Source organism: Pseudopipra pipra, chromosome 16 (genome assembly GCF_036250125.1).
Source record: "Pseudopipra pipra isolate bDixPip1 chromosome 16, bDixPip1.hap1, whole genome shotgun sequence".
Taxonomy (NCBI): domain Eukaryota; kingdom Metazoa; phylum Chordata; class Aves; order Passeriformes; family Pipridae; genus Pseudopipra; species Pseudopipra pipra.
Genome location: NC_087564.1, coordinates 16059876 through 16079701, shown reverse-complemented (window position 1 = coordinate 16079701; position 19826 = coordinate 16059876). Strand labels below are relative to the sequence as shown.

At 52.7% G+C, this 19826-nt stretch overlaps 1 protein-coding gene across 2 annotated transcripts in view; it reads right to left on the bottom strand.

Annotated features, from left to right (window-relative positions):
* PRKCB (protein kinase C beta) overlaps positions 1 to 19826 on the bottom strand; it is a 101152-nt gene that overhangs the window by 15264 nt on the left and 66062 nt on the right. For both annotated transcript variants that reach the window (XM_064673457.1, XM_064673458.1), the window contains exons 9-16: positions 18095 to 18241; positions 12528 to 12701; positions 8972 to 9063; positions 8408 to 8470; positions 6803 to 6941; positions 5011 to 5091; positions 4636 to 4743; positions 281 to 421 (exon numbers count right to left, since the gene is read on the bottom strand). In XM_064673457.1, the coding sequence (XP_064529527.1) occupies positions 281 to 421; positions 4636 to 4743; positions 5011 to 5091; positions 6803 to 6941; positions 8408 to 8470; positions 8972 to 9063; positions 12528 to 12701; positions 18095 to 18241 (945 nt within the window). The remainder of the gene's footprint in view (positions 1 to 280; positions 422 to 4635; positions 4744 to 5010; positions 5092 to 6802; positions 6942 to 8407; positions 8471 to 8971; positions 9064 to 12527; positions 12702 to 18094; positions 18242 to 19826) is intronic.

Here is a 19826-nt window from a genome sequence, read left to right as displayed (position 1 = left end):
ACAGACAGTGCTGCAACACAAAGGGGTCCAGGAGCTGAACATGTGGACCTTCCATCCCTGCAAGCCAGAGTGGGACCAGGCATCCCCAAGTTGTCCTGCCACAGCAGAGCTCTGACACGTGCCAGATCCCAGGAGAACCATCTTCCAGGCAGACAGAGAAACGGCACCTCCAGGACGAGCAGCACCCTCCTGTCTGCCCGTGTGTCCCCACGAGCGGGAGCAACCCTAGAGGAGAGCCCGGGCACACAGGAGGGCAGGAGAGGGGGCACGGAACACTTACAGCCTTTGGCTTGAAGGGGGGCTGGATCTCCTTGCGCTCCAGCTTGTCCCAGTCGATGTAGCGGAAGAAGGCGTGCTCCTTGATGTCCCGCTCCCCCTCCGGGCCGCAGCCCAGGCGCTTGGCGGGGTGCTTGGTCATCAGCTGGGGGAGAGCAAGAGAAGACACGGTCACTCACAGGGTGTCCAACTGCTTCCCACGTCCCCAGGGAGCTGTGATGTCCAGCTGGACAGGCAGCACCGTGCGGCTGCTGCCCCGGGACACCCCAAGTCAGGGTCTGTACCCCAGAGGGGTCCCATCTGCTCCACCTGCTTTTGGGGCTCCAAGCAGAGGACCGAGGGAGAAGCCAGAGCAGCTCCGGGGACAGGGAAGGTTGACAACAGCTTATGAAAGTAGGTGGCAGGTACATAAGCACTGGCAGGATGGGCACATCCCCTTTCCCTCTGGGAATGAAACTGGTTCACCAAGAAACAACCTCGGGGTGCTGGCAGAGCGCCCCGTGGTGCTGCAGCCTCTCCTGCTGCAGTGGGGGGCAGGACGGGAGCAAAGCTGCCTCTACTCGGCACAAACTTCTCAGCATCTGCAGAATTAACTCTAAAACCCACTGCCCATTCAGGATGAACAATCTGCCCTCCAAAACTTTCATCAGCCCTCCTCCAGCAGAACCCCCACTCCTCCAGAGCCGCGGCAGCACAGACATGAGGTGGATTTCTAATGAAAGAGTCAGTTTGGAGAAAAAAAGCAGAAATAGTCCATTAATATTGTTTATCATCTAAACTTCTCCTCTTCACTGGCTCAGTAAGGGAAAGGGGCCCCAGGAATTAAGGGCAGCTGTACAACATTAATATCCTGGGGCAGGGTTTGAGCCATGTTCAGAGATCAGATGGAGATTCCAGAGATTCACAGGACATTGATAAGGATGGAGAATATGAGCTATATACCTGCAACAAAAGCACTGCTTTATTAAAAGCAAGGCAGTTCAAACTGGTCCCAGGGCTGTGCAGAGGTTGCAGCAAGTCTGACTCTGTGTCCCAGGGCTGGGGGAGCCTCTGGGAGGAAAAGGAGATGCCAATGCTCCAGCCAGAGAGCTGAGGAAAGGGTTTCAGAAGCAAGCAGAGAAGCTGTGCCTGCCCCATACCTGGAAATGTTCAAGGCCAGGTTGGATGGGGTTTGGAGAAACCTGGTCTAGTAGAAGGTGTCCCTGCCCATGGTAGGGAGTTGAAACAAGATAAGCTTTAGTGTCCCAACCCAAACCATTCTAGGATTTTCAGACCAAAATAAGCCCATCAGCCCAGGCAGCCATTGGCAGCACACACCACCCCATGGGGATCTCACAAGCTCCTCTGCCTGGGGTGCAGGTGTTGGATATGAGTCAGTCCTGCCACCCCTGATGGTACAAAACAAACTTGCTCAGGGAAGTTGATCTTTAACAGCAGTGCTGCAACAGGGTGCTGAAAGCAAGGAAAACTCCAGGAAAAAAAAACCCCAGAACCCTAAAAAGACAAACTCCAACAAATACGAGGTAAGAGCAGAGGCACCAACTGCTCTGTGAGCAAACAGCTCTACATCCCTGTCCCCCAGCCGTGATGCCATCTGCAGCTGGGAGAGTGATGGAGCACGGCTTCCCTGGATCAGCATCCCCTTGGAAAGCCCATCTGCAAACAGTGAGGGCCTGGCAGGCTACAGAGGCTGGACCAGGGATTTTCCAGCCTCTGCTCAGGAAGAGGATGTGACTGGCATCAGCATCAGCTTTGCAGAGCCTGTCCCTGTTGGAGGAGCCACGCTGGAGCATGGCCAGTGGGCCTGGGAGGGAGGGCACGGGGGGCAGGTGGCAGCAAAAACAAAAGCAAGGATTCTTTTCTAACTCGTTTTTTGTTAATAACCAAGTTTCCCTTGGCATTGCAGCACACAGCCCTTTATAAAATAGAAACCCAACAACAAATCTCAGAGTAAGAAGCCTGAGAAGGTGGTAGAGGTAACATGTCTTGGCCTCTTGAACATGTGGGGCAACAGCACGGACAGCAGCTGTGATGGGCTTTTCTCAGGCACCAGCACCAGGGGAAATGGCACCTAAAACACCTGTAAATATTCCCAAAATGCTGCAGAAAATGTGCCATTTCATGCCTTTGCTACCAGGCAGAGATTAAAGAGGGAGCTGATAGTCACAGACAATCTGTTCCCCTGGAAAGGGCTGATTTGCTCAGGCACCATCAAACCTCTCCATATGGGATGGAAAAGGCTGAGGGTCTGTGCCGGTGCCCACACACTCCTAGGACAGGAGTCTGGCTCCTAATAACCAAACCTGAGCTACCTGCCCATGGAAACAGCAGTTCCAGGATCAGCCTTCAGAAACAAATCTGAGCTGACAGCACAGGAGGGAAATGCTCCGTTTGATCCACTAATTGCTGCTGACTGGAGAGTCCTGGAGCCACGTGCCAGTGAACTCTCCAGTTTCCTTCCCAGCCAAGGATCCCTGATTAATGCTTGTCTCTGGGCTCAGGCCGGTTCCAGGCTTTCAGGATCAAACACATTTCATCTCTGGGTGGTGCAGGGATGACTGGCACCAGCACACTGGAGTGAAACCACGAGGGAACAAGGAAATGCGTTTGGAGACCGCGGCAGTGCAAGATCAAACCTCTCACGGGTAAGGGCAAAGGCTTCTCCAGTGGCTTGTTCCCTGCACTAATGTAACACCAGGTTTGTGCCCTCCTGGCAGACCTACCACACACCAACACAACCAGCTCAGCCTCAGTGCAACTCACTGAGATGTATTCCACTGTGTTCCAGGGCAAAACATACATACTTAGTTCCCAGCTTACTAAAAAGTTCTTAAATCCTACACAGTTTTAATTCAACTTTCGGGTGTAGCAGTTTGGTGGTGGCAAAGAATGTCAGGAGGTTTTGAAACAACAGTACTACAGAGGGAACCACCACTTTGGTACAAAAAAAATCTGGGAATTTATAGAGAATCAACCCTCGGTGCGTGGCCAAATATCCTCCCCTGCAGCCTCCCATCTCCAGAGTGAGAAAAGCCATCGCAGCTACACCCAGCAGACGCTGCAGTCACGGTCCCTGCTCATCTATTTACAGCACCTACACTGTGACTGATGCAGCAGCAAACAAAGCTGACACTGAGCCTGGTCCCTGTTCCAGCCTCAGGGACAGAGATGCTCAGCAGCACCAGGCACCTCCCGCCCTCCTGCCTGACCAGGAACATGCTGGATTTTCCCTTTACATCCCCAACATCACAGTAAGAGGATGAGAGACGGTGACAGAGTCGGTGGGAATCCCCCTCTGACCACCCCTGTGGTTTCTAAATTAAGGATCTGATTTTCCTACATTCTGCTGATGGTGGTGGGGCAGCACCCCTCCCTGTGCCCCATTCCAGGTGGGAACACCTGCTTTTCCCCATGGGACAAGCGAATATTCCTCTTTAACACCAGCTCAGAATCCTGGCAACGCCAGGAAGAGGCTTTGAAATGCCGCAGTGGGAGCGTGAAGCGCAGGATGTGTCATTTGTAGATAGAAACACTATTTTGAGAGAGAGAACATTCAGATATTTTCAATATTAACTATTATAAGCAAACATTTCTTAAATTCCTACACAAACACATATTTATAGCAGTGTGTGGCACTTGGGGGTGAGATGAGGCTCAGTCCCAAGCACAACAGAACAACATCGGGACCTCGCCAGCCTTTATCCATCACATCCCAAATTAACTCAGGCTGCATTTAAGTCATGACCAGGCCCAGTCCATGGAGAGGTCGGGATGCTGGGCAAGGCAGAGCTTCACTGCAGATTAAGAGACAGGATAATGAAAATACTGCCCTGACACCACAGAGATACCACCAGCACTGAGGTTCAGGTCATCTTGAAGGGTGACATCAGAGCTAAACAGAAGGATGAAAGCATCTGATCTTAGAAAAACTATTTTGGGATCACGTTCACTTTCCCTGAGCATCATTTTTCATTTCAGGCAAAGATTTATAGAGCTGGCCTGTCCTCACCTGATGGGGCACAGAGTCTCTGGGGATGCCCTCCCTTCCCACCTCCCAGCCAACACCCCAATTCCCCCCTGAACTTCACCTGAGCCCTCAGAGCAGCCCCTGAGTCCCAGCTGTATCTCTGCTCAGTGTAACAGCACAGAGAGGACGTGGGTGTTATTTTTACCTGGTTTTAGTACACACACACAAATGACACAGGTTGTAGTTTTAGGAGTGGAGAACCCACCCGAGTGTCAGATCCCCTCGCGCTGGGGAGCAGGGGCTGAGCTGGGACCCCCAGGTGTGCAGGATCTCACTGCTCCCACTGCCCACACACCTCCCCAAACCAGCAGAGGACCCAGCCCAGCCCTTACCCCTTTGCAGATGGCCACTGCCTCCTTGGACATGGACTTGGGGTAGGCGACATTGTGCTCCATGATGGACTGGAAGAGCTCATCTTCATCTTCTCCCTCAAAGGGGGCCTAGAGCAAAGCAGACACAGGTTCAGTGGCATTTCTGGGTCCCTAAGCTTCCATGTGCTGCTGTGGTCCTTGGCCATGGACCCAGCCCTGGCTGTGCCATGCAGGGAGGTGAATCATCATCACAGTCCCTGGGGCTGCACTCAGAGTCACCCCAAGCTCCTAAGAAAATGCCCCAGCTGTGTGACAGCAGCATGGCAAATTCCACATCAGTGTATGCTCAGAATGGAATGTAACACAGCCCAGAGGAATCAATTAAAACTCAATTACCTGGCCAGCCAACATCTCATAGAGCAGGACTCCAAACGCCCACCAATCCACAGACTTCCCATAGGGCTGGTAAGCAATTATCTGCAAACAAGAGAACAGCAGGATTACACTCCCAGGTCTGACCTGGTGGCACAAGGCAAAGTGACTCCAAGCTGCAGCCCAGGTCGCAAGGACAAGGTTATTCCCTGGGACACGTTTCAGCACTGAAGTCCCTCGACCGAGCACACTCGGAGTTCCTCCCACCTGCTCTTTACCAGCGCTCTGGGAAAGTCAGGTGTGAACTGTTCACATCATAAGGGCCTTTAAAAGGAAAGAGCACTTAGAAGAAATCCTCTGTCCTGTGAAGTCCCCACCTGCCCGTTGGGGAAGGTCAAAGCCCAGCAGGTGAGGAACAGCTTTGTTCAGCGGGGATCACACGCAGGGCTGTTCGCACGCAGGACCTGCCACCTTGGCATGCAGAGCTCTGGCTTGGAATAGGAAAAGTCCTAAAAATGGGTCAAGCAAATCACAGGACTGTTTTACCCCGAAGCCACGTTGGCCTGAGCACATTGCAGCTCCCTAAAGGAGGAGGCAGGGAGCAGCAGAAGGGCCTGGGCTGGAGCGTGGCCACCGTGCCACAACCTTATTGCTATTCCCAAAGAGGAGGTGTGAGATCACTCCTCTGAGACCCACTGCCAGCAGGCTTTAATGCCATTCCTGGGTGCCACAGTGATCCGCATCCTAATTTCCTATTTTCTGTTCTTCTTTTGGAAAAAAAAAGAATTAGAGCAAGGAGAAGAAAATAAGAGTTAAAGTGAAAACACTCAGGCAAATACTGAGAGAACTGGTCATCTGTCCTGTTTGAAGGAGCATTAATCACCCACAGCAACCAGCTCTGCACCAACACCCCCAGTATTAATCCTGGTGGGATGAGGGGATGGAACACATATTTGATCCAGTAATTGGAAACCTCACTGGCTGCAGCAAACACAACATTGTTTAGCACACGAGTGCATCGATGTCCTAACAAAGAGAATCTCTTTCTCTAAAATATTTACATGTATAAATATTAATCTCATTATTTCAAATTCAGCAGTGACAAGATTTTAGAGGGATGTTTTTACGTGAAGGAAACAGACACTGGGAATAATTATGCCCCTGAATTTCACAACTGTGCCCATGCAGCACCTCATGGAAGTGTCACGTGTGACTCCATCCCATCAGTAATAACCAAATGCTAAGTCATTTTGGGGTGATCTAGAGCCACGGATAGGGAGTGTCTCCCCAGCAGACACATGGCCTCTCACTGTGAACAGTGAGCTGGACAGATCTAAGGATTGCCACTTCACAGGGAAATATTATCCACTGGTAATTCCCTGTTTCCCACTGGTCATGTTGTGCTGGAGGTGTCACACACAATGAGGGGCAAAGCTGAGCTCCTGAGTTCGTCTTTTCCAGGAGCAAGGGAGTAGCCCATGGTGCTCTGAGTGTGCCAAGGGTCAGACAGGCGTGGAGCTGCCAGTAGGACATGGGAAAAAACCAAGAGAGGGAAAACACACTGCAGGGAGAGCAGCATGAGGATTTGCTGCACTTTGAGGGGAAGCAGGGAACAGTCCAACAAAGACACAGATCCAGCATCCCTGCTTCCTTAAGGTCAGCGGGAGATGGACAGTGCTGAGGGGATGAACTTCCCAGGCTGATAGTGAACTCCTTAATGTCCCTGTTTCTGCCCAAAGCAAGGCTGTCCCGTGGGAGGAGCACCAGGGAGGCTGCCGGGACGTGCCCGGAGCAGCGGCCGCCCTGCCCAGCTCACCTCGGGTGCGATGTAGTCCGGAGTGCCACAGAAGGTCTTGGTGGTCACCCCGTCCCAGATGTTCTCCTTGCACATGCCGAAGTCTGCGATCTTTATGTGCCCCTCGCTATCCAGCATCACGTTGTCCAGCTTCAGGTCTCTGCAGAGTGAGAGCAAACCCGTGACACAAGGGACAACACGAGTCTCCCGACTCCCGGAGGTCTGCTGGACTGCTGACCTCCAGCTTTGTCTCACACCCCAGACTCTTTGCAGGGGAAATGAGTAATAATAAGTCAGAGATCTGTCAGGATGGAGTGTTTATTTTACTTTTAACCCACAGGAACACCATGCTGGGCACAGCACTTTGAAGTGTATGATGGAAAATCCTCATCTGGCAGGGGATGGGTTGAATTGATTTTGTTATTTTGCTCCTATGAAAATCAAGGTGCACTTAAAGCTCCCAGCAATGAAGAAGCCCCTATTCAGCACAAGTCCCTGCCTCACCTGTGCTCTGCTCCCCATGAAATACAAATCAGCTGTGTTTCTCTCTGATCCTCACCCACAGAATACCTGTTTGTGGTACCCAACTTCCCAGAAGCTCTGCTCCTCAGAATGAGCTGCAGGGATGGATCCAGCTGCAGAGCCCCGGATCCAACTCCCAGCCCCTACTCAGAGGTGGGTGCTCCAGCCTCGAGGACACTTCTGTAGCAAACAGTATTTTGGTGCAATTTCTACACTCTTGCTGTTTTTAAGGCTGCTTTTTCCAATTATCATGTCAGTGCTTAGAACCCCAACAGGCCAAAGGCAGATGGATAGGAGCTGGGATTCAGACTTGGAGGAAGGAAGGAAGCAGGGGCACTGGGGACTGACAAACCAAGAAATCTCTCTACAGCAGAGGATGGCAAAAAACATCCCTCATGTCAAGTTTGCTCTACTTCTTTCATCTCCAGCATCTCCCTTTGCAGGGCACTTAATGGTATCTGACACTCATTAGGATGCTCCACTCCACCCTGGGCTCTGGGAATTCTCCTGAGCAGGGAAGAGCAGTGAACACTGGTTTCAGAGCCAAACCAGCAGCCTCTGAGCCTGGTCTGGCACGTGGCAGCGACCCAGATCCTCTGGGTGCCCTAATCATACTGGGAATGGCAAAGGAGATGTAGTGGCTGAAGCAGAAGTGACACTCACACTGCAGAGCTCGGAACCAGCCCCTGGTGAGTGCTTCCTCCAGTGTTAATGGTAGGAGAGAGGTGCCCTGAGGGGCTGGGAGCTGCTCCAGGCTGCCAGCCAGCATTTGTGTTGTGTGGAGAGAAACACGTGGAACGGGGGCAAGAGAGAACCAGAGGTGCCTTCCTATAAACCAGGATAAAGCAGGAGCCTCCTCCAAACCAGCGGCACCTCGAGGCTCCCAGCTCTGCTTGGGGGTGTGGAACGTGCTGATGGCTGGACTCGATCTCAGAGGTCTTTTCTGACCTTAATGATTCTGTGATTCTACCTACAGGCAGCTGCCAGATCCTGCCCATGGCACAGGCAGGGAGAGCCCTGGGCCGGGGCTGTGGCAGATGGGGAGCCCAGAGCCTCTGGCCAGAGGTCCAGGGGAGGGGAGGAAGGAGGAACCTGCTCACCTACCGATAAATGATGCCTTTGCTCTGCAGGAAGAAGAGGCCAATGGCTATTTCTGCTGCGTAGAACCTGGAATGGGAGATTCAAAAGGAAGGCTGATAATTAAAGGAGATGAATCAAAATGAAAACCTTTCAAATCCGATCACAGTGAATGAAGCATCTGAAGGCTTTCAGGAACACATCCTGCTCTGTCCAGCTCACGGGGGACAGGAGCCAAAAGGCACCAGTTAACACTCAGGTTGGCCATCCCAGCAGAGGAGCCAACACCCAGTGTCCTTTTCACCCCCCAGGGAGGGGGGAAGCCTCCAAAACATCCCTGCCTTGTGCTTTCATTTACATAAATTTATTTATTTAGCTCAGTTATTTACAAGTGCAATGTATCTCAAAGGTGAGGTGGAGGTACCAGCATCCTTGGCAAAGACTTCTCCTGCTTCTTCCCAGTCCTGCTGTTTCCCCTCCCTTTCTCCCCAGGAATTGCACCACAAAGCCTGTGCCTTGGGCTCTATTTCCAGCCACATGACACAAATACATCCCATACCTACCCCAAAGGTGCCAAACTACTGCACTTACACTGCGTGGGGCTCCTTGAACCTCCCGACCTGCTGGATCTGGTACATCAAGTCCCCACCATTCACATATTCCATCACAAAATACAAGCGATCCTAAAGGAAAAAAGAAACAATTAACAACAGAATTATCAGAGCAGGGAATCTGCAGGGGCCAGAAACAAGGACTGAGGCGATGGGTAGCTCCAATCTGTATTTCCATGGCAATACAGTCATCATCCCTGTGCTCCCCACGAGGTGCAGGGGGCTCATGTTCATACAGAGCCCAGAAGTGCTGATTCCTTTGCAACACTCGGGGCTGAAGCTCTGCACCTCTGCAGACAGACCCGCTGGAGAAGGCAAGTGGAGGAATCCCTAAACCAGAGGATTTTCACTTCCCAGGAATACGTTTGCTCTTCTTCACGGAATCTGTTTTCAGAGAGTTGGTCAGGCAGCTCCTCGCTGGCATTTCCCCACGCACTGCATGGCTTCAATTAAGGGATGCACAGGAGACACGAGCACTTCCAGTGGGGACCAAACTCCACCCATGCCCACCATGACTTAGCCAAGCACCAGGAGGATGTGTGACATTCCCAGCCCTCTCCTGGGCCAGAAGTGCCAGGGTTGCACAGGTCTGCAGGGGATCCAGCTGCCCTTGATCAAGCTGGGGAGGCAGGAAGGAGCTGCATCCCTTCTCCTCACTCCTCCCAGCCTGGTCTGAGGGGCCACCTCATTTAACCACACATGGTTAGATGAGTCCTGAGGAGTTCAGAGGTGCTCTGAGGGCTGGAGCCCCTCCACTCTGGAGCCAGGCTGGCAGAGCTGGGGTGTTCACCTGGAGAAGAGAGGGCTCTGGGGAGACCTGAGAGCCCCTTCCAGTGCCTAAAGGGGCTCCAAGAGAGCTGGGGAGGGACTTTGGACAAGGGCACGGAGTGACATGTGCCCTTGACACACAGGAGCCAAAGGACACCCTGGGCTGGCCCCATCCCAGCTCATGGAAGGAAGGACAGAGGCTGGAGCACTGAGAGCTGCAGGTTGGCAGCTTTATATAACACTTCATAATATTTCCTCATTTCCTCCCTAAATAAGCTTTGCCCTGCTTTTCAGACAGGAAGGACAAGGAGATCCAAACAGATGCAGATGGAGCACTGCCATAAGAAGGGCTATGGAGGAACTGGGGTCATCAGCTCCAGCACTCCACAGGGCACAGCCCAGCCTGGCGATGCCCAGCTGGAGGAACTGGAGTCATTGGCTCCTGCCTCCTGGCACAGCCCACCCGGACAGGGGGGCAGCACCAAAGGGAATTAAATAGAGCACCAAAGGGGCAATTGGGCTGTGTAAAACACGTGACACTGATGGGATAGAAGGGCAAATTCAGTCTGGGGATTTTGGAGCCCCCCATTCTGTAAAGGACTGCCCTGCCAGCCCGCGGGGGAGGCACGTGCAGGCAATGTCACCTTGAGCAGGCAGAGCCACGGCAGCCAGGCTGTGACAGCCACGGGAGAGCAGAGCAACGCTGTGCTGGGCTGCAGCTGCTTCCTAAATATATCGATCGGCTTCAAGAAGGAAGAATATTAAAAAGACGGTCTCTTGAAACAGCCAGCTGAGCTCTAAAAGCAGGAGCTGAGCTTTCCTCATTTGGGTGGGGAAGGGAACGCTGGTGCTTCAGAGAAAAATGCCATGAGTAAAGCAGGCAGATGGCTGGGCAGCCCACGGGCTGGGAGGGAGGGATGGATGGGCACGGAACGCTGTCCTGGCTCCTGTCAGAGGCAGAAAGGACGGCGTCTGTCCAAGTCTGGAGCATCCAAACTCACTGAGCAACAGCACAGTTCGGAGATGTAAATCCCACTGCAGAGCCTGGCATGGAGCCGGTGACACCCCCCTTCGCTGGGCAGACAAGGTGCAGCTCCCAGGCTCCTTCCAGTGCCCTTCTCCTAATTAACCACTTATTAACCTGATTAATCGTTTAGTCCATCCCCTGCCCGACCCCACACTGGAAACGAGTGGCAGTGCCAGGACAGCACCCACCCTCCACATCCACCCCCTTATTAGACACTAGGGAGAAATCCGTCCCTGTGAGGGTGGGGAGGCCCTGGCACAGGTTGCCCAGAGAAGCTGTGGCTGCCCCATCCCTGGAAGTGTCCAAGGCCAGGTTGGAGAGGGTCCCTGCCCATGGCAGGGGGCGGAACCGAGTGATTTTTGAGGTCCTTTCCAACCTAAACCATTCCAGGATTCTGTGCTCCTGTGATTTACCATCTCAATGTTGCTGCAGCTGCTTTGTGCTGTGCCCTTTGTGCTGTGCCCCAGAGGGAACCAAGGTCACCAGTGAAGGCACAGCTTACCTGGGGACACCTAGGGACCCCTGGCTCACACCCTTCCCTGGAGCCCAGGATCTCACTGGGATCTTTCAAGGCAGAGCACTCCAGGACATGCCAGCACAGGCATCTCTTGCCCTTCAGCCCCAGGCAGGAGCTCTCTCTCTCACTGCTCATCTTCACTCTTTCTTTAACACAGATTTAGGGCTCGTGTCTCTCCCGAAGCCGCTGAGCCAACAGCCTCGGCTGAGAATTGTGCTCTGGACTGTGCTCCCAGAAATCAAAGTGCTTTGTGCCAGTGTTTGATAATACACCCTGCTATACATTTTGATTACATTACAAATACGATTACTATTAAGCTACTATAGGTCTGCCAGGAATAATCCCGCGCTGACTCACTTCAGATGCCAGTGAGATGCCGTGTGAAATAGCTGCTCCTGCCACATTTCTGATTACTGTGCTGCAAAGCCAGGCCGCAGGCTTTAAACACTCAGTGTGTTTGGTAAATGAAATTTCTGGAATAATATTAAAATGTAATCCTCCTGGAAAGCATTGTCATCGTTCTAAAGGACTCTGCTGATTCCCTCTCCCAGCTCCCACTGACACAGGCCTGGACATTCTCATTCACAGGTTGCTTGAGGGCTGGGCAGGGATTGTGTTAGAGGTCCCCTGTCCCCTTCTCCACTCCTGACTCATACAAACCCAATCACATGCCCATTTCAAACTGGATTTCCTGTGGTTTGGATTAGGTTTCTCCCTTTACTCAGGGTTTTGATCACAGGGATGAGTTCTAGGAAAAATTGCAGCACTTGGCAATTGAATCATAAGGGACATTGTGGGCTGGGGGTGCCTGAGGGGCTGGGAAATCACTACTAACACCATGAACAGCTCCCTGATGAAAACATCTCAGGGGAGTGCAGCTATTGGACATTACACTCTCGTTTCACACATTTTGTCATGGAGACACTTTTGCCAGAGAGGTGGACAAGCTGTGAGGTTGCCAAGGCAGAGAATACAGGGCTGCTTTGGCAAGAGCAGTGATGTACAGAGAATCAGGGAATCCCAGAATGGTATGGGTTGGAAGGGACCTTAAAAATCATCCAGTTCTACCTGTGCCATTGGCAGGGACACCTTCCACTAGCCCAGGTTGCTCCAAGCCCCATCCAATCTGGCCTATCCATTTGCCAAGGGTCAGGCTCCCAGGGCTCAGGGTCCACAGTCCCTCCTGCCCCTTGCCCAGGGACAAGCTGTGGCAGCAGCACTTACCATGGTCTGGAAGCAGGAGTGGAGCTGGGTCAGGAACGGAGGCTTCCCGGAGAGAGCCAGGACACGTTTTTCCACCATCGTGCACTCCACATCATCATCCTGGATAACAACGTCCTTCTTCAGGATCTTCACAGCATAGAGCTCGTCTGTGCCCTTCCTCTCTGCCAGCATCACCTACTCAGGGTGGAGGATAAGTGCAGGATCAAGGGAAATGTGGATTTTAAATGCCTTGACCTTAAATAGTTAAACTAATGGCTTGCTTATTATCCTGCGGCTCCTGTTACAACCCTGAGAAGAGCTTCAGGTGCCAAATGATGCAGAAAGCTATCAGGGGTATTGCCAAAAGCATTTAGGGACACCAAGTCTAATGAGTAACACGTCTACTCCCTCACCACCTCATTGCCTGGAGGAGCCCATCCCAAGGGTTTGCTGATGTCTGAGCCCAGCTCACCCTCCAGCACCCCCAGCCTGGAGTCAGGGCCCAGGGCAGCACCCTCACAGTGTCACCAGCAACGGGGAGGCTGTCAAGAGTCTGGACACAGAATCCATCAAATTACAAAGTGGTAACCATTTAAAGTGGAAAAGAGTCAGTCTATAGTGAATAGTAAGGAAAAAACCACACAATCTTCTCTGTTTCACCCTGCCCCCCAACAGTGACCAAACCCCACTGTGAGCGGGTCCATCCCCCAGCCAAAGCCTCTCCCAGCCAGAAGAATCCATCCAACCTCTCATTTCAAGCCAGTCTCACCCATTTACAGGTTTATTTATTGCAGTAAATGGGATTCACTGCTTCTGATGGTGCAAATCCCCCGGGTTAATCCCATCAGCCCAGCGAGGGTCCCCATCCCAACCCACCACGCTCCATCAGCCTAAGCTGCTCCTTGTGCTGCCAGCAACACAAACCGACTCTGAAACCACACTTTGCCTCCCATTTTCCCTCTTGCACTCTCTCATCACATTAGATTGGAGTGCTGGCTGGAAATGAATTGCTTTTCATTTGAAGGAGTCGGCAGAAATCCTCCAGTCACATCGGGAACAGCAGCTCGGGGGTTTTGGAAATAAATTATGTGAAGTCAACATCAATAGGGTGGAACTGAAATGCACTTCAGGCTGGGGCAGACTGGCAGAAGAAACACGAGCGGGTCTCAGGATGACTTTTGAGACTCTAAGGACAGCCGGATTAACCCTCCTGTGTTCCAGCCCTGGCACAGCTGCCCAGGGCAGGGGTGGAGTCCCCATCCCTGGAGGGATTTAACAGATGTGTGCATGTGGCACTTGGGGACATGAGTTAGTGGTGGCCTTGGCAGTGCTATGGGAAAGGTTGGACTTGACGATCTTAGAAGGCTTTTCCAACCTCAGTGATTCTGTGATTCTGTTCTATGACACAGCCCAAGGACCAGGGATGACAAGGCAGGGACACAGCCCAAGGATTGAGGTCTTCATTGCCCACCCACTTGTTTGAGTGAAAGTACCAGTGGGAGAGGGAACGGCCCCTTCCGAGCGCACGTGGCTCTGGCTCGTCCCCGGCGCTGGCCCTGGGGAGCTCGGCTGTCCTGGACACGCTGCCCGTCAGGATTAGCTGGGAATGGCGCTGGAGCTCCTCAGAGCCAAGTGCTCTGGAGCAGGTGCTGACATTTCCATCTCCATCAGCGGGGTGGGACTGCAGCAGCCATGCACCAATTCATCTCTCACAGGGCTGGGCCGTGGGCTGGCGGCTCAGGGACCTCGGCAGAGCTCTGATTCACTCACTGGTGCTCGAGAAACACTGAGAGCCCAGAGCAGCTCATTGTGCTGCTGGGACAGAACCCAGCAAGGCACAGGTACTGGGACCAGCTCTGGGCTTTGCCTTTTCCTGCTACCGGTTCCCTGAGATGTTTGCAACAGCCCTTTGCACCACACACAGGCACGGACAGACGGACACCCTGCCTGCAGCCACGGAACAGTAACGACGGGACAAGGGGGAATGGCTTCACACTGACAGAGAGCAGGGTTAGATGGGATATTGGGAAGAAATTCCTCCCTGGGAGGGTGGTGAGGCCCTGGCACAGGTTGCCCAGAGAAGCTGTGGCTGCCCCATCCCTGGAAGTGTCCCAGGCCAGGTTGGACAGGGCTTGGAGCAACCTGGGCTAGTGGAAGGTGACCCTGCCCATGGGAGGGAGTGGGATGGGATGAGCTTTAAGGTCCCTTCCAACCCAAACTATTACATGTTTCTCTGCCAGGGCAGCAGACACAGCTGCCTCACGTGGAGTCTGCATCTCTGCCCTCCCTTCTGATTCTGCCCAAACTGAACTGTTTTGGTTCATTGCCTCCATTTATCACCATTTTTACACAAGTTGAGCTTTACAAGGTGCTGTACACAGGTGCTAAAACCAGGGCTGATTTCTAAGTGATAAAAGCAGACAGGCTTTGCTGTTCAAAATTGGTGGAAAAGAAGCAACTGCTCCAAGAATAGAGTTTGTGGGAAAATTAAACCTGTTACCTGGGAGTAAGGGCATTATATACAATATTAGCTATATACAGACCTGCCCTGCTATCCATAACCCTTTCAGAGGAAAGTTAACTAAACCAGGGAGCCTCTGAGCCTGGCATCTGCTGCTGCCCTGAAGGGACCTTGCTGGGGACGTAGCTCCCACCCCCCTGTGCAGCGAGGCAGAGCTTGGCTGGGGTACCACCACAAATGCAAAAAACTGCTCCAGGGCACACACGGGCTGTGAACGGTTCACGCAGCAGCTTCCCAATGACACGGCAACCCCCAGCACAGCTGAGCCAGCCCTGCTTTGCTGGGATGTGAAAGGCAAAAGGACCCTCCAAGCTGCTGAGAACCAGCGGGTGACACACGGGGGACCCCGGGTGTGAAGTGTGTGCCCAGGAGTGCAGGGATGGTGGAAACCACCCACTGCCCTAGCCCTCAGTCATGTCTGGGCTGTGTTCCCCTCTCCTGTGTTAAAGAATCACAGAATCATTGATGTTGGAAAAGACCTCCAAGATCATAGAGTCCAACTTATGACTGATCCCAGTCTTGTCCCCCAGCCCAGAGCACCAAGTGCCACGTCCAGTTGTACCTTGGACACCTCCAGGGATGGGGACTCCACCACCTCCCTGGGCAGCCCCTTCCAATGCCTGACCACCCTTTCCATAAAGAAATTCTTCCTGACACCAGAAGTGTCCTGATGTCTGGAGGTGTTCAAATACCAAGAGATGCAAACAGGCAAATGCCCCAGCACAGTCTGTGATGCCCTGACCAGAGCCATGCACAGATTGTGGTTGATTATCACAGCACATGAAAACTGTGTTCCATTGGACTGGAATCCAGAACTGCAGTGGCCAAAGGCTCCACCCTGCTCAGCAAAACACCACAAAACCCCCCAAAAGCCTGACAGCTAGAGAGCACAACAGATTGATTAGCTGCAAAAATATGAGCAAGCCACGTAATTTCCTTTTCCTCTATTTATATTACAGCAAAGCAAACCCAGGGTGGGCTGTGCCAAGTGCTGCCTCCCTCCCTGGGAAGGTCTCCCTGCCCATGCCAGCCCATGGAGTGCTGCCACCAGCCACAGTCCCGGGGGCTTGGTGGGACTCACGACCAGGGGAGCCCAGGGAGATCCCAGAGCACCAGGAGCAAACAGGGCCACCCTGTGTCCTGGGGCTGAATGCACCAACCCAGGATTGTGCACACCCAAGCCCCTATTTTCCAAACCAGATCCATTTTCCACCCCCTAAACTCTGCTGCCTGGCTCGGGGGACCTCCATCTGCCAGCATACTCGCTGGGAAGCAGATTGCATTCTTTTTTAATTTTTTTTTTTGGTGCAGAAAAAAGCTGATATTTAACTTGATTTATTCCTGTAATATAGAGTATTGTTTGGGAATGCTTCAGCATAAAAATTGGAGATATTCTGAACACAGAGAAAGCAAGTTTGTTAAACTCCACCGAGGCCAACATATTGGTACTCCTGACCTGGACTGCCAGAGTGTGGAGAGAGGAAAATATCAAGCAGTAAATCTGAGATCCTGATGCCAAAGAGTTAACAGAGAGAGACAGAGACTCACTAAAACAGTGTGGTTATAGTCCAAGAGCTCTCACAGCCAGCAGGGACTGGGAGGAGGGAGGCTGGCAGCAGGCAGCCAGCACAGGAGCAGGCAGTGCCAGCCCTAGGAGGGAAGGCCACGGTGCCAGCCCTGGAGAAGGACGGTGATGCCACGAGCACAGAGTGGGCTGCTGGGCATGCCAAGGGCTGCAGGGGGCTGAGCCCCTGGGCTCCCTCCCCTCTGTGCCCCCTGCCTGGCTCCGGGCACACGCCCTCACTGTCCCTGACCAGGAGCAGGCACAGACCCTGTGCTGTGCCAGCCCGTGCCCCCGAGCAGGGGGATGCCGCGGGGAAGTGCAGGCACACGTGAGCAGGAGGCTGCCTCTGCCCGCAGAAACCAATGGTGCCGTTTTAATTAGCGCTAATTAGCATATTTATAACATGCTGTTCCAGGGAACAGTTTCTGTCACACATTCCCTTATATAAGCCACGGAGCCAACTGAAGAGTTTGCTAATGTTTCTCAAATTTAAGGAAAGAAGGCGGGGGGGCTACACGATGCACAGCCACAGTCTCCAGATGCCAGTGCTGAGTTTGAAAGGGATGAGGTGTTGGGAGGGAGGAAAAGGGGACATGGATATATTTCTGTGTGAGCAGCATGGGCACGAGGCTTTCCTGCTCCCCAGGATACCAACCCACAGCAAAGGGGTCCGACAGCGAGTTCTGGGCAGGAACCCCAGGCTGATGCTCTGAGTGCTGGGGACCATCAGGACCTCCCTGTTTTCCACCTGTCAAATGGATCTCTGAGCTCTCCATCTCCAGGGAGGGAGCAAACACCCAAACAGAGGCTGGGACCTCCCCAAGTTCCACGGCCATCAGGAGAAGGCTGAGGGAGGGAAGGGGTGTCCCTGCTGCACCCCTGTGCTCAGGTGATGGGGGAACATCACTCCCCTGCACACCCTCCTCATCTTCGCTACCTGCCCAAGGAATGAGTCTGTTGGCAGAACAATATTTCCTGCAATTAAGGGGGAATTCACTAATGACAGTGGTGCTGGGCCAGTCATCACACCAGCAGACACCAGGCCAGTGTCCAGTGAGAACCACCCACCTCCCGTGGAGCCCCAGCAGCCCCTGGAGCACTGGGATCCCAAATGGAAATCATGAGAGAGTTGGAAAGACCCCAAGAAAAGTGAAGGCTCTGAGTCACATAATTATCACAAGAATGAAGTTCTGTTACTGCTTATATATCCCACATATTTGTAACTATTAGGAAAAAAATAAAGGCCAAATAAAAAAGAGCTTTAAAGACACAGCTCAGCCCCCCACTTCCCAAAAGGGGTCAGATGGTTTTTGTGATGGTCTCATCAGACTTCTCAGGTGTTTCCCGCTGTGACCCAGAGGTCACAGTCCAGAGGGAGCCAAGCTGGGCTCCCAGCGCCGTGACACCAGTGCTCCCAGTCAGAGCGAGGACAGGTCACACTGGAGCAGCCACACAAAACTTGTCTTAAATATAGACAGTGTCAAGGAGAATTTGGTGCCTCACCTTCCCAAAGCTTCCTTTTCCCAGCACCATCAGGAAGTTGAAGTCCGAAAGCTTCATCCGATCTCTGCTCCCGTTGTTGTCAAATTTGGAAATGGCATTTCTTGTCTTCTCATCCGCAGCCTTGGACCCAGTTCCGATCTTGGCTCTCTGCAAGGGTGACACGGGACAGGGAGAAAAGAAAAAAACATTTCTGAAATCAGCAGGGAGAAAGGGTGTTATAAACCCCAGTGCATGCCCCCAAAATCCCACCTAGTCAGCCCTTTCCCAGCTCAAACACCATCCTGAGCTTCGGGAATCTTTTCCAGCTCCACCTCCATTACTCCCCTTATGGGTCCCTTCCAACTTGAGATATTCCATGATTATATCTGATGTTGAAGAGAATCACACTCCTGTGCCAGGTCAGGTTGGACATAGGAAGCCCCAAATCTATTTGGAACAGCAGAGAACAGAGAGCCCCCCTCTCACACCCCCAACCACCCTCACAACCACAGCTGCTCACTGAGGACCCCCACAACCCCCCATGCTTAAACACCAAACCCCACCAGTGTCCTGGCACCTCCTCCCCAGGCCAGGGGCTGTCTGATGTGCCGAACCACTGCTTGAAAAAGCTATCTCACAATTTATTCTCTTTTAATTTATAGAACTGTGTGGCAGTGTGAGGCCTGTGCCGAGCTCAGCCTAGCATGAAATTCCATTAACCCGATCCCGGCGGTTCAATTTGGCTGCTGCTGGCAGCCCCTCCAGATAGCACCTCACTGGTAATCTCAAGCCTTTGCTGCTGCTAATTGGTTCTCACAAGGTTCTCCCTGCTGCTGAATTCCCCACTCAAGGTCACCTGCAGCACCTACGAGCATCTGAAAAGCTCCTGCGCTGAAAACCGAAGGACTGGTCTCTGGCATTTTCAAACACCGTTGGTGTGACCACAGCTCTGCCCCGGGGAGAGGCTGGAACCCAAGGATGGGACCCGCTGCTGTCACTGGAGCCACACACATCCCATCTGCTTCCCAGTGGGAAAATATTCATACAGCGAAAAGGAAATAAAGTCACGTCTCCCAAAGCAAAAGGGGTTTCCTCAGAGTCATCTTCAGGCTTTTCCAGCATCCCCAAAGGACAGGGAGACCCAGGCAGGTGCTGTATTGACAACCAGCTCAGGTGACCAACAGCAGCTCTGACACAGCCAAACATGTCTCATTGAGCCCAACCAAATCACAGAACCACAGAATGATTTGGGTTGGAGGGACCTTAAAGATCATCCAGAGAGGATGATCAAAGAGGGGGAAAGAAGAGGATTTTCTTTTGCTCCATCTCAGCAAACCATCCAGCCTCAGGCCCAGCACCAGCAGACACGGGCTGAGCACCAGCACCCAGACCTGGGGTGTCCTGGGGTCCCTCCTGAGGCTGTGTATGAAGAGGGGCCAATTCAAACCCAGTCAGTCCAGCACTTGACCTGATATGCAGCATCACAGTATGTTCAGGAAGATCAGATGAGGACATAAACACAACCAGGCCTCCCTGATAGAGCAGGCTCAGGGTGTGGCTTAGCCAGGAGGGTGAAGGTCTTCCCAGAAAAGAGCCCAGAATAAGAGCTGGGGCAATGTAACGACCAGCACTCCCAAGGGAAGGGTCTTGCTTCTGCTGTCAAGCATCTCTAAGGACCCTAAGTGAACACAAAAGTCCTGTAACCTCTTTGTAATGCACTCCTAACACCTCCACAATCTCGAGACCTCTTTGA